Genomic DNA, 14,786 nt, shown 5'->3' with positions numbered 1-14,786 from the left:
GAATACGTAAATAAAGCATATTTGTCATTGCAGTATAGGCCTACTATGTAATCGGCCGCCCTCGGGGGCCCCCTCCCAGCTCAGTGCCCCATCCAACTGCCGGTCTTGCCTGTCCTGTCGCTATGCCTCTGGCTTTTTCTCACAGAAACCGCAGTAATTGTCGTCTAATTAACACTAGACTATGTGCTATTCCCATATTACTAGTGTTGAGATCTGGAATTGTTTTGTGGTCTGTTATTTTGGTATTCAGTTCTAGGGTTGCTTAGCGCTCATTTGTGTAGACGAAGTTACCTCATGTTATTCCTCAAACAGTGGAATACGAACCAGACTCACAAACAAGAATAGCTTCTAAAGCCTCTTACCGCATTATATTGCTAAACACTAAACTGTTTAGGGATTCTAAACTGCATGTTATTGCTTTAGTAAATATGTTTCACTAATATTATTTCGCCTGCAAAAACTTCAAATCGATGTAAAAAAAATGAATGACGAAATGGGCAAATCGAGCAAGTTGTAAAGAACTAATACACTGTATTACACCGGGACATCTGCGGTACGACAACACATTTTAAACTGTAGTTTCTCAGTTAATTGCACCACCTGCTGGAGAAAATGCGCACGCCATGTATATAAATCGGTGTCTTTCCCCCTCCAAATATATGCGTTTCTAAAACTTTGTCAATTCTCCGTGTGGGCTTTAGTTAAATCTGGCCCTGCAAATTTTACTGGAAAACCTAGTGAGAAAAAAAACTGAGCTCGTAAATAGGCTGCAAAAATATTCAAAGTTTTACTTGGTTTAAGTAAAAAGATATGACCTGTTAAACATATAATTATACGAAGGCATTTGTACAGTGCTAGGGCTATTCTAGAGAAACTAAAACAAATAAAATAAGAAAAAATAAAACAAATTCCTCTGAAAACTGTAGAGCTACCCTCCACCTACCGTGTTATGCCGAAAACTCGCCGACCCGAAAAAAAGTTATTTTTTTCATTAGACCTTCTGATTATTCTGGTGATTATTACTAAAAATCCACTGAACAACTGATCATGTATGTCAAAGAATTCGGCTGCTATATTAGTCAGGAGGGGTATGAGAAATGCTGGTTTTATGCTCCTGTACTGTAATATATAATATTAGAATCACATCATGGGGCCTTTACGTATTTGGAGAAATAGTGTATTTTTTCTACTGATTTTCATTGTGCTGTTGCGAGTTACGCCTGTTGCTAGAAAAAATACTGCAGAGAGACTATTCTATAAATAATGTATTTTACATAAATATAGGTCTATAAAAACATGAAATATACACTCCAGGCTTGCTGTGAAATTCCCTTCTCTTGCGGAGGGGGCGGGCGTCCACCCCCGGACCCCTCCTTCACTGGGTTAAATCCAGGTCTAAAGTTTCATGGCTGAAGTTGTCCCACAAGTTTCTCGTCCTGCAGTGGTTTTCCCGCCACTCCCCAGGCCGTCACCCGATTTTCCGCATTTTATGGCGCGCCTCCATCTTGCCACGCGGAGAATGATTTCACGTCCCACGCTGCTTTCAGTGCGCCTCCGCACCGCCGCTCCCTTTAACAGCGGCGGCTTTGTATTCGTCACAATGCGTGCCGATTGTTTACATTCCTTCCCTAAGATTCCCGAAAGATTGGAGATTTTTTTTTTCTTTGGGGGGGGATAAATAAATGAAATAGACGCTTCCCCTTCGCCACTAGGCGGCAGTGAAAAGCAACAAACGGCTATAAGGTTTATTTGTGGGTCATCTCAGGTTATGTAGAAAACAGACCCAGCTAAGAACAGAAAATATGCACATGTACATTTTCGATACTAAGTCTGTTTTTTTCCATCATACCGGACTGATTTCAGTTTAATGTTTTGGCTACCCTGCTTTACATTTAGTTTACCATCTATTTGGCAAATTATAATTTGTAAATGTATATAACGTATATTTGCGTTTATAATTGGCAGTGCTGACGATTTTTAACTGCCTCCAGTTTAAACGTTCACACAGTTCGCACATGACTTCAAGCACGGAAAAAAGCCTCAGCATCCTCTCACACCACAGAAACGGCTCCATTCATGGCAACTGACCCTTGACCAATTCCCAGAGCTGAAACCCCGCCGTCGTCACGGCAGCGCGCTACTTTTTGGTTCCGACGGAGGGCTGCGGCAGGACGGAGCGAAACGATCTTAAAGGGAACGGTAAGGAACGATATTTAAAATAAAGCTACTCAGTCCTTTGTTTATTAAATGCAGAACAAACGTAGAATCTCAACATGCAATTTGACGTTTAAAATTTGCCATGAGTATAATTTGCTGGACAGCACGTGTACATGGTTACTGATAACTCCCGATTTCCCCGTTCGTCGTAATTCTTCTTCCTAAGCGATCTCCTCACTCCCTGCCTCCCCCTCTCAGCCTGAAGGGAGAAACGGTGCCTCCATGTGCCTGTGAGTGTGAGGGAGCTTTTAAGGAAAATAAGTACAGAGGCCCCTCAGTCCTTTACCTCTCCTGCCCCCCTCCCCGCAATTTTTTTGACTGAATTGAGGAACCTGAATGTGAGACTTACATTACAGCAAAAGAGAAACAGAACACAATCACGCTGCATGTTTTATTTATGGTATCCATACTCTACCACAACATCGTACATGTCACTTGGGGAGTGGGGGGGCTAGAAGGGGGGGTTAAAGGAGAAAGGATAGAAAGCCTTTTTGTTTAGCTATGAAAAAGAGGGAAGGATGGGAGGTGGTGGTGGGGGGGGGGGGGAGTAGAGAACTGAAACTAAGCTAAAAGGAAGAAAATGGAAATCCTGCAAAAGTTAACATTCCCACAACTGACGTCAGTCCCATTTCATTTTTTTCCCCCTTGGTCAGTTTCCCCGGCTCCTCAATGTGCCAGGCTGTAAAAAAAAAATCACTTTGAACACAGAAGAAACACCCGTGGCCAGCTGACTCGACTGACACTGAACAATGGAAGGGGAAAATATTAACAAGGAAAGGGCCGGGTGGTAGGGACAGGCATGTGGCGTCCCAGGAACGCGGGGGAGACTGCTTCAGTGCTTTACCAGTCCTCTGAAGAGCTAACGCTATCTGCAGACGGGAGAAGGCCAGGCTGCGGATAAAGGGCTCCTCAATGAAAAGCCGCTTCCCTTTCATCCAGACTGAGCCGTCAAAGTTGCCCAGTCCCCGAGCCGCCTTTGTGTTTGGATTAGCGGGGGAGGCCTTTCCGCGTCACGCGCGAGAAGCAGGCTTCCTGTCACCACCCGTGCCAAAGGGGAAGCGATTCACAGACTGAACGGTTCCTGTATGAGCATCAAGGCTGTGAACTTGGGTGTTTCTCTTGCTCCGCACTTGTGGTTAGTTGAGTAATGGAGTAACAGCATAGCTCTGTCACCTGAGACTCCAGGTTTTGTTTTTTTTTCTTTTCTTTATTGGAGGGAGACTGGAATTCACATCTTCAAGGACCTCGCTTTTTTTTTTCCCCCGCCCTCCTGTTCCTGTCTTGCAGCCTTTCATTCATGATTCATGAATGCGCCTTGATCCCGTGTATCTTGATTGGCCGGGCCGTGCGGTGACGTCTGATTGGCTCCCTGCTTTGTGCCATTGTTGAATTTGTGGAGCGTTGGATTCCCAGACTATCTGTGGTTTTTTATTTTTGTGTGTGTGTGTGTGTGTGTGTGTGTGTTGGAACCTCAGGAACCCCATCCTGCCCCTGTACCTGGGGCACCTCTTTCATATTCTGCCCCCATCTTGCGCCCCCTACTGGTTGGCCATCTGCTCAGGGACGTCACCCTTTTGCCGGACAGCTGTGCCTGTCATCACTCTTTCGTTAAGCAGGTGTTTCGCTAATCCGATGTGTGGCATCACTCTCTCGTATAGCTTCCAGTCCATCTGCACTCTGTGTCCTCCCCCCCCCCCGCAACCTCCACCCTGCTCTGGCTCTATCTCAGAGTGTGGTCGCCACGCCGACGCTTCATCGGCCCCTCTGGCCTCCCACCGCTCAATGGGGAGTTTGTCTCTGTGTCTCCATGGCGACCGCCTGAAGAGCAGAGCCGGTGTCAGGCCACGCCATCGCGGTGGGTGAGATCGAGGTGCACTCAGAGACCCCATAATCCCAGTGGAAGAGAGACAACCCCCCCCCCCATGATAGCCCTACCTCCAGCGTCTGAATCACACCACAGTCTCTGAACCTGGAAAATCTGATCGTGGCAGAAAGGCTTTGGGGTTAATGACTCGGTATATCCATGTCATGTGAACGTCCCCAAATTCTTGCACATTTCCTGTTCAAAAATCATGGCCTGAGAAGGCAGACAATCTAATGTCAGTGGCCCAAGCAAGACCCACTGAGGCCTAAGATATTGTTCCAGGAAGGCCCACATTTCTATGAACCGCCCTGCTTCCTGGGACAGACTTTGGATCACTGACCTTATCTGGATAAGCAGTCACTGGAAATGGATTGATTTGTTGACTGGTGATCAATTGACCTTTGTGATGGTAGGGGAATAGTGCCCACCTAGCCGTGTGGAAGCAGAACCTGGCCTCCTACCCCTGGGTATCCTCACATACGTTACAGGAAACATTCACTCCCATAGATAAACTGGTTTTGCACAACAAGCTGAGAACATGAGTCTTCTGGGAAATGGAACAGACACAACAGATATTTAATACAGTAAAATCCAGTTATAACGGACTTCAACGGACCTGGCGAAATAGTCCTTTATATCCAAAGTCCGCTATATCCGATGCTTTTTCTGCATGTTCTTAAAGGCGCACGGCCGGGACCAGCAGACCTCGTCCGTTATAGACGATATTCCACTATAACGGGATTTTACTGTACTGTTTTACAGACCTCACACAAGTATTCTAGTGTATGTTTTAGTTAATCCCAGTCACTTTCAGTGGTAAATTTTTGTAAGTATGATATATCTGGACGAATTCCATACATGATGTCTGGATCAGTTGATATATCTCAATTACCTCTATTACACTGACGGATCTTCTTCCCCATGAAAAGCCTTGTTCTGGCCTCCAGCTACGGCTGCCTCAACATGTTCTGCAGCTTAACATAAACTTAAATAAATAGAGTTTTATTTAGAAGCATTTACGTATTCACTGAGGGTAACAATTATGTGTTTTTTTTCTCTTTTTAATGCCATTTTGGTTTCTCAAACACTCCGCACATACTCATTCGGCATTTTTAACAGCATCTCCAAGGAAACCGTCACCCCCAGGCCCTCTGGCTCCTTAAGTCCGCACATCTGTGTCCATCCGCGTCGTCCTTGGGACACAGGTCTGCATGGCCCAGCCCCTTCCGGTCTACTATGGCCTGCTCCTCGGCATTCTCAGGACAAGGTTGGGGGGGGGGTCTATCCGTAATGACCCACTCCAGTCTTGTCAGACCGGACGTTTGTGCTTTAAGGACTCAGACTGGTGTGTTTCAGTTCCATTTCCTCGTCTTCTGTCCATTTTTGTTTTCCGAGGGACAGAGCGATTTCTACAGAGCAGGTAAGCATGATCTCATGGAACATTTCTATTTTAAACAATCCAAAATAATCCCCATGCCCCCCTCCCCCACCTACTCACCCAAATAAACCACCTAATAACTCTATAACTCAGACATAAAATGCTCCTTATGGCCTAAATACAGTCCCCCCCCCTCCCCAATTTGTATTGTCAGTATTTGACTCTCATCTTGTATGATGTAACGATTCCAGTGAAATTAAAGATAGCTCCACCCAAGGCAGTGGACCCAGCAGGTCAATCGGGTCGTCCCAGGGGGGGGTGCCCTGTCCCCAGCACACCACAGCTTTTCGGGAACCGTTTGCAAATTACTGACTGTACCGTTGGTGGGAAAAAAAATTAAAAAGCACATCGCTGTGACAACAGGAGAAAGGTGAGCGGCGAGTGGTGGCAGGGGGGGCGATTCGCACGCTGCCATCAGTGTGACAATGTGTGCTCTCTGCTAATATTCACACGAGACTCTCAAACTCAGATTCCAGCAGCTTTGTGGTGAGAAAACACACAATCGTCTCTAAGGCATTTTATATACATACATATACACACACCAGTCAAAAGTACACAAAAAGAACAGACACATATTTACTAATTTGTACTTTTCCCCAATACTGTACCTATCATTTATCAATTACATCTAGAAAAAAAAAAGAGAGAAATGAAAAAATAGAAAAAAAAAATCTGGCAATACTGATGAAATATTAACCAGCACTGTAACACTGAGGCGTCACTGGGACCCCAGGGATGTTGTGGGGTGGGACGGTCACTTTAACAATCGATTTGATCTTTAAAATATGAGGTTTAAGGTAGTAACCCCAGTGTGAAAGTGTGAGACACAAATGGGTCTCTGAAGCAGCATGACAGCCTGCCGCGATACTGTCAAATCACACGGCGACTGCTGTTTGGCTCGTGTTCTGATTGGTCTAAGCGCGTGGCCTTAGCTCCGCCCACCACCTTCCATTCCACCCCTAGCTCGCATGTTGCCTTGCCTCCCTCACCAATTAGGCTCACCATAACAAAGCTGGGGAGGCGGAAGAGGCAGTTGTAGGTGGGCTTATGAGGCTTGGGTTGGGGGGGGGGGGGTGGTAGGCAGGAAAATGAGGCGGAAAACGGACCAAGGCAAAGAGACAAATGCAAGCAGGATGGATGTACCAGGTAGGGCTGCACAAGGGCAGAAAAGTCAGGCACTCAGCCCCCCCCCCCCAGGGCATGCATGGGGGGTGAATTGCTACGTTTTCTAGCATGGCAAGAGAGAGCTGAGGGACAGTGAAACCTACAACAGCTGATACCAGCCCCCCACCATGTTATCCCTGCACGGGGGGGGGGGGGGGCAAGAGGTCAGGGAGGGCTGGGCAGGAATACACCCCCAGCACCATCCCGGAGCTCCCCACCTGACTGCTGTCCGTCACGGGCCAACTGGAGCAGTGGCCGTAATGATCTTTTAATGGGATTTGGGACTCTGCAGCGGCGGCCTGCCGGTGCCGCAAGCTGCCCGCGCGTCACCATGACGACCGCGAGTGAGCGGGGCACCCCGGCAGCGGAGCCAGCCTTGCAGACCGGCGGCCGTCTACGCATACGTCTGCATGTGCGTCTGCGCGTGCGGGTGTATGTATGTATCAGGTAGTGCTGTGAGGCTGCTCTGAGGATACGCGAGTGCATCTGCGTGCAGGAGGTCGTCATGGTGGCGTGTGTGTGTGGGGAGGGGCGCACGTGGGAATGGATTTCACAAAGAAAACCAGGTCTCCTGTTGGCCTGCCTGCCGTCCCCCAGAAGGTCTCCCCCAGAAGGTCTCCGTTCATGTTGTTTTGTACCGTCTTACTCGTACTCAAGTGAAGACGCTGGCTACTTTGCAGGACGCTTACAATCAAAAATGAGGCACTTTTTGTTTCCAAGCAGGACACACGCGACATTTACAAAAGGTTAAATCTCCTTCCCAGTGTCCATTGCGACGAGTTGCCGCTCAATTTCAGCCCCCGCTAAGGATAAAGGAAATACGTCAGGGCTCCCAGTTGGCAGTAGGTCCCAGTATGCGATTCTGATGGCTGTAGGGCTTCCCATTACATGATTGAAATGGCAGACGGGTCTTTTGGCACGAGGTCCCGCTGATCACAGGGGCGAAACATACCAGGAGTTGACTGAGAACTGTGTTTCATAAAGTGCTTCGCCGGCGCGTCCCAGTCCCGGCGTTCCGGCATCCGATGCCTCCGCTGCGGCGGACGTCACGATAGCAGCCTGGAGGCCGAGGTTCCCCTGGGGACTCCGGTTTCCCAAAATTCCAAGGACGGGAGGAGGGCCGTCAGCATTCTGCGAAAAAACAAGAGGAATTTTGTAAGTAAGCATGAAACTGCGAAAGCGGCGAATTGGGTGCAGGATTGTGGGACGAAGCCGACGGCATTTTGTCCTCCACAGCCGAGACCGTCGGCCAAAAACAGAAAGTGGAGATAGGTAGCCCCTCCCTGTGGAAAATGACTTTAGACTGCTTTTCAGATCAGAGGATCTTCAAGGTGACTGAGCACGAGGTGTAAACTTTTCGAGAGGAAACCAAAATCAAGCTCTTATGCAGAACAAACCTCCCCTCCCAAAGCTACAGGTCAAAAGAAAAATGCCTCCTCTCTCCCCCAACTAGAGGCCGCAAGACAAATGACCCCTGCCCTAACTACAGCCCAAAGACAAGCGCCCCTCTGCCCTAACTACAGGCTAAAGACACCCCCCCCCCCACCCTAACTACAGGCCAAAGACACCCCCCCTCCTGCCCTAACTACAGGCCAAAGACACCCCCCCTCCTGCCCTAACTACAGCCCAAAGACAAGCGCCCCTCTGCCCTAACTACAGCCCAAAGACAAGCGCCCCTCTCTGGAGCTACGACCACGTTGCAGCGTCTCTCCCTCAATCGCCGCAGATTCACAGGAGCAGCAGCTTGTTTTGGTAATAATACGTCGCGTCTCTCACACAAACACACCATTGTTATGGTTCCCCGGATGGACGATTAAACCGCAGGACTGGCCCCACGTTTGTTTAGGCTACAGAGAGGATCTGAGAACATTTGCAGCTCACGGGCCGATCCCTCCTGCACGGGACGCCGGAGGGGACAGATCACGTCTCTCTTTGTATCAGCCACTCCGTGAAAAAACAAGCAAAGGTCTTTATAAAATAAGAAGGGTGGTGAAGAAAAATGCAATCATAAGGGAGGGGGGGGGGGGTTCGGGGGTGTCTGACAGCTGCATTTTACTCCACATACCGAGCCAAGGAAGAATATCACCTGCTGTAAAAAAGGCGAGAATGACATAACGGCAGACGGGCGGAGGCTCAACGCTCCACTTCTCCTCCTCGGCCTCCCCCAGCCTCCCCTAATCGCCTGGAAGTGCGGCTCTGTTTACCCCTGCCCCGCCCCCACAACCTCTTCCTTGCGCAACGCTATATTTAGGCCCCCTGGCACAGCGTGTACCAGGCAAGCCATCCAGCGTGAGCTGCACAAACACACACAGACATTTATATTCATATCATTGTGGGGACTCTCCATTCATTTCTATGGGGAAAACCCTAACATGATCACCTTAACCCCTCCCCAGCCCTAACATCAACCATAAGTAACCAAACAGAATACAAGGCTTCTGGCATTTTTAGTTTTTTGATTGCATTCACAGATTTTTGATAAAACTGAGGTTATCCTTGGGGGACCGAAAAAAAGTCTAAAAAGTAACAGATTTTTATCAGATTGTGGGGAAATTACGTACACAAAGTGTAATTACAAAAACACACAGACCAACAGACAGACACATGTTCAGGGTGGATGCATGGCAGCCTAAGAGCCTCCTGGGGGCGCCAAGCACATAGATGTGTTCATACCTATTCGTGTTGACCCCCACCCACCCATATACACACAAATCACTTCCAGGTCACTGACAGTCTGATTCAGGGGGAATTTTGTGCACTGCTGCAACATCGTGGTTCTTGTGCCGACCCATCGGGAAGGGGAGGGGGGGGCTCCTCTTAACAATCATAGCTGTGTTAGAATCCCCCCTCCCATCACGGTACCTTTAAGCAGATTAATTTAGCTCCATCCTCCCCCCACCCACTCAGGAAACAAGTTACTGTCTATTTTCCATACTCCGACGCAAGCTGGGTGTGCCCAATCCAGCCGCGGTCACGTCCTCACAGATGTGGTGTGGTGCCGTCCGGCGGGGGGGGGGGCTGCGTGCCGATTTCAGAGTTCAAGGCACCATTGCCGTGAGTTCTAGGGTGAGCCTGTCAGTGAGCACCGGCTGTCACTAGGGGGCGCTGTGCGGGTTATGTAATCGTCACCGCCTGCACATGCGTGTGCATGAGTGCTTTTGGACCCTAAGCCGCCGGTTACGCAGGCAACGCAGCCTCACGCCAGAATGGGTCATGGGCGACCTTGACATGGACCAGCCTCAGTGTAGCTGTCCAGATCTCTCTCTCTCTCTCTCTCTCTCTCACACACACACACTCGCTCAGCAGGGGGCAGCGGCTTTCACAATGGGCAGAACCCCTGCTAAGGGTCTGGGGGATTGGGAAAGAGGGAAAGAAAGGAAGACAGTAAAAGAGAGAGAGGGGGATGGGAACAAAGTATATAGGAATGTGGGAGAAAGTGTGCTGGGTGGTTTTAAGGGGGGGGCGTCGCCTGGTAGACGGAGGATCGGTGTGTTTGAGAGGGAGGGCGTTTCCCTAACCTCACTGCACGAGGAGGCCCACCTCCGATACACCCCCCCCCCCCCCACAGGTAAAACACCTTATTAACAAACAGGGACCTGTATTCTGCCTGGAGCTCTGTTGCAGTGCAGTAATGAGCCGTATTCAGCGCTAAAGGCTAAGACCCTGCCAAGGAAGGGCTGGGAAACATGAGGGGGAAGCAGGGAGCGCTGATCACATGCAAACAGGAGCCAGGGGGGCACATACACAGATACAGATGTGTGTAACCTGCACGTGTGACAAATCCCCCCCCCCCCCACCGGTACATCTCCATCTGCGGTCACCGTTTTGGGAATCACCCACTATTCTGAAAAGGGGTGGTGTGATCCGTTAATCATGGGATCAGATCCCAGGGTCGGCAGAGGGCTGTCACCGCTGGGCTATCGAGCAAAGGGCTTTAACTGTGTTCCAGGGAGCCGGCGTGCTTCTGTGCCAGGAGCAGGGGAACCATCACAAGATACCTCGGCTCAGGGCGCACGGCTTTCTGGGCCGGCCCCAGGTTCGAGAAGAGCAATCCCAGGACGAGCATTGAGGCAAACAGAGCGAAGGGGAAAATCCCCCCCTCCCAGGTGCTGACTCAGCTCTCCCGCTTTGTGTCGCTCCACCAGTTCTGCCGCTCTCTGCCAAAACGTGTGCAGAAACATCCAGAGGAAACAGAAACAAAAATACACCCCCCCCACCCCCACCTTCTGACAGCACTCCCCGAAACTCCAGTTTCACTCTGGTGAAACCGGACCCAGGGGTTTATGCTTGCTAACGTCGGGCCGGCGTCCCTCCTGGCCGGACTTGTGGCCAAAGGAACTTCCAAAGAGCATTTAGAAAGCAGCAGGGTTCCAAGCACGGGGTTCGGGAAGATCCTGCCCATCACGCTGGAAGCTTCTGGGAGACCCAGCCAGTGCGGGCGGGCTCTGAGCCTGACCCCTCCCCCTCAGACACCTCCAGCAAGTAACCTTGGCCCCCCCAACAGGAGCGCGGTTCAGGGGGGGCGGCCCGGGCACCGCAAATATTTATTTATGTGCCAGAGAAGGCAGCCGGAACAAGGCTTTTCTTCTTCCTGATGAGAAAGAGGATCCTCTTCCCTGCCTCTTGTCCTTGTTCACCGTCCCTCCGAGGTGTGTAACTCACCCCCCCCCCCATGCAGTGTTTGTGGGGCAGAGGTAACGGCACTCACTGCAGCTCGGCCAGGACGGCTGCGCAGGAAAAAGAACCTTCTGCACGCAGTGTGTGTGTGTGTGTGTGTGTGTGTGTGTGTGTGTGTGGTGCGGTTATGTCGGGGAACGGACACTGTTTTTAACCTGGCAGAGGAAATTGCTCCCCAGATCTCTCCACGCAAAGCCAGTGTAGCTTTTTAAACACACACACACACACACACTTCATATATTCTTATCTTTGTGGGGACTCTGTTCATTTCTACAGGCATAACCCTAACCCTACCTATGATAACCGTAACCTTAACCATAAGCAACCAAACAAAACACATTTTTACTTTTTTGATTGCATTCACAGATTTGTATAAAATTGAGTTTGTCCAAATGGGGACCTGAGAAATGTCCCCAAAACTAAGGAAGTTTCAGGTTTTAGCGCACTTTGGTCCTCAAATGTGATCTCTGCAAACCGCAGTCACACACGTGCTTGTGGATACGGGGAAGGCTCAGCCCGGTACGGCGGCAGATGCCGGGCCGCAGTCCGCAAACAGCAGCCCCAGCCGCATTTACGCCGCGACGTATGGCACCGGGGCGGCGTAACCTAGCAACGCAGGCTGTGATTAATTTGTGAGACGAAGGGTGGCCGGGCGGAAAAGAAAAGATCAAAGGAGCCTGAAAGGGAGACGGGGGCTCTGGGAATACGAGCACGCCCCCCCCCCCCCGCCATCGTTCCGACCCTGTAACCGCATCAACGTCCTTAACGAGGCCTCCTGAACTGTCCCCCCCCCCCCCACACAAAAGCGGCCAAACAGCCCCCTCCCGACCTCTGTGCTGCTTCAGCTCCAGGAAGTGTTTACGAGTCGATGTGGCACACGACTCTACCCCCCCCCCCCCAAAAAGAGTGAGTCGATGCTTTTATAACCCCTAATGCATCAAAGATCAGCTTCTCTGTCCACCTACCACTGGTGAAAAGAACATTGTGTGACTGGCATTAATTACGGACCCGGGCGTAACAAACAGTGCCCGCGGTGAACCGCCGCCCCGCTCTCACGGTACGCTTCCTGCCGGCTTTTTCTGTTCCCGGGAAATCGACTTCAAGCAGATTACCGTAAATTGCTTGCAGACCGCGGGCGCACGTTTCTCAGGGTCGCGCGAACCGGCAGGTGCTCCGAGGTTCGGCTCTGGCCGCGAGCCCACCGCGCCGTGACCGGAGAGGACATGCACAGGGGCCCATTAAGTGGGCAGCACTCTTGCTCCTTCCAGAATGACCATTTCGACCCCGACCTGAGCCCTGGTAACAGTATGGCCGGTCTATATCGACCATGACCGCAGTGTGACCATTCTCTATTGGCCCTTATGGTCTATATCGACCTTGACCGCAGTGTGACCGTTCCCTATTAGTCCTTACGGTCTATATCGACCTTGACCGCAGTGTGAACGTTCCCTATTGGCCCTTACGGTCTATATCGACCTTGACCGCAGTGTGACCCAGGCTGCCCACACCCTGGCTCCAAATCCCCAGACCAATCTGCCACCCTCCCCCCACCCCATTAACACTCCTTCACCCCAAATTAAGCCCCGTTGCGTCCGTGACTCTCTGGCACCGTGGAAAATGTTGTGGTCCCGGACTTTAATCAGCTTTGCCGTCCAGGTGCACTGACAGGGGCAAACGCGCCATTCAGCTCAAGCAGTGTGATGCCCCCCCCAAAAAGGTGACGTCCCCACTAATCCCCTGGCATGCTCAGCACTCTCAGGAGTCACCGCAGTGTGTAGAACTCCATCAGAGCAGCAGGAGAGCTGGGCCAGTAAACACCACACCCCTGCCCCCCCCCCCAAACCCCCACCACCCTGAAACTAGCAAGAATGAGGATTTTCAGGTCTTATGCAGGTAGCTGACCCCCCCACGCACACACGCACCCCCAATGACTTCCATAGCACAATAAATCACTGAAAAATACACATAGCACACACTTTAAATCTTCCTTCCAGGTGTGTGTGTGTGTGTGTGTGTGTGTCAGAGAGAGAGAGAGAGGTGAAAAGCGAGGGAGAGGGCGGAAGAAAGAAAGGCAGCAGAATCAGATACGCGGCAGGGGCCCGATAAGAGATGCAGGCGGAGATAAGTGCTGCATCTGATGGGGGCGGAAAGAGTGTGGTTTTAAACGGAGGCAGGGGGGCGGCAGGTGAGGTGGCGCAGAAAGATGGAGGAGAGAGAGAACAGAGGGAGGGAGAGAAGATATAAGTAATGAGCCTGAGAGAGGAGGGAAACTTCCGCCTGTAGTTTGTTTACATGGTTGGGGGGAGGGGCTGTCCCTCTGCCAGCTGCCCCGCACCCTCGCCCCGGTCTGTGTGTGGCCGCGTTAAGGCCCACGCTCCAGTTGCACACGTGTGTGACGGAGAGGAACAGCCCCGCATGCTAGATCGCATATTGGGTCCCATCCAGCCGCCTCGAGGGTGAAATCCTCACATTTTCCGTCGCCGGCAGATCAAGCCAGTGAGCCGCAACCTAATGCCCGTCTGACGCGGTGACCAGACGCCGCGCGGAGGCATGTCACCAAGTGGCTGCGGCCCCACCCCGGCAAAACCGCGTATGGCCCCAGAGAGAACCTTCCCACTAAATCTACTGCACAGCCCTTTAGTGGCGATACTGCGCGATAATCCACCAGTCCCATTTGCTGAGCATTGTGGGTAATGGGGCCGCAATGTGCATCACACCCCACCCACTAGGTGCCCGGCAGGCAAGTCGAGAGCTACAGAAAGGGTGGAGCCTCTAGATGTTTTAATGCTACAACAGTGCCTAGGAAAAACGTCTAACTGGCTAACACATGTCCTGTCAAGTGGTGTGGGCGTCTCATTGGCTGTGCATGGGCCCAGGCAGCTCATTGGCTGTGCATGGGCCCAGGCAGCTCATTGGCTAACACATGTCTATTTGGACACAGAGTCTCAGTTTACTTCATCTCAATTTAACATTGTATGTTTGGAAATTTTTCCAGGCAGACAAATGAACTGGGTATGCAGATTATGAATTATTCATAAACACAGAAACTAATGCCCAACTGCACAAGAGACTGTCCGAGCCTGCCTACTCAAAACTGTATGTTGCTTTGGATAAAAGCATTTGATAAACAATTAAAATGTCTATGTGCTGCCACATACGGCCATTAGCTTGGAGTTGCGTGAAGGTGTCATTGTTTTAAAAAATAATCAGTGACTACACTCACCTACAGAGTTCAGATTAACATCCAGCACAGCGACCGCATCAATCGATCGCCAGTCAGGTGAGAGAGAGAGAGGGAGAGGTCAGCGACCTCACAAGAGTCAGAGTATAAACAAACCTCAATGTATTTAAAGGTCAGAACTAATCAGACTGTTTGACTGGGGAAAAGCAATAGATGCTAATACAGCCCCTAAACCTGTCCCTCCC

The 14,786-nt window shown here is 50.7% G+C and overlaps 1 protein-coding gene across 2 annotated transcripts in view; it reads right to left on the bottom strand.

Annotated features, from left to right (window-relative positions):
• LOC111854483 (insulin receptor substrate 1-B-like) overlaps window positions 1-14,786 on the bottom strand; it is a 36,883-nt gene that overhangs the window by 9,104 nt on the left and 12,993 nt on the right. Inside the window, exon 3 of one of the 2 annotated variants that reach the window (XR_002840696.2) lies at window positions 7,636-7,814. Coding sequence is in view for 1 of the 2 variants with exons in the window: in XM_023832468.2 (XP_023688236.1) it covers window positions 7,807-7,814 (8 nt within the window). In the remaining variant the exon portion in view is untranslated. Of the gene's footprint in view, window positions 1-2,594; window positions 7,815-14,786 lie in introns of those variants that run through there. The other variant, XM_023832468.2, reaches the window with a different exon arrangement.

Source organism: Paramormyrops kingsleyae, chromosome 10, assembly GCF_048594095.1.
Source record: "Paramormyrops kingsleyae isolate MSU_618 chromosome 10, PKINGS_0.4, whole genome shotgun sequence".
NCBI lineage: Eukaryota > Metazoa > Chordata > Actinopteri > Osteoglossiformes > Mormyridae > Paramormyrops > Paramormyrops kingsleyae.
Note: the sequence above shows the minus strand (reverse complement) of the source record. Positions and strands in the feature narration are given on the sequence as shown.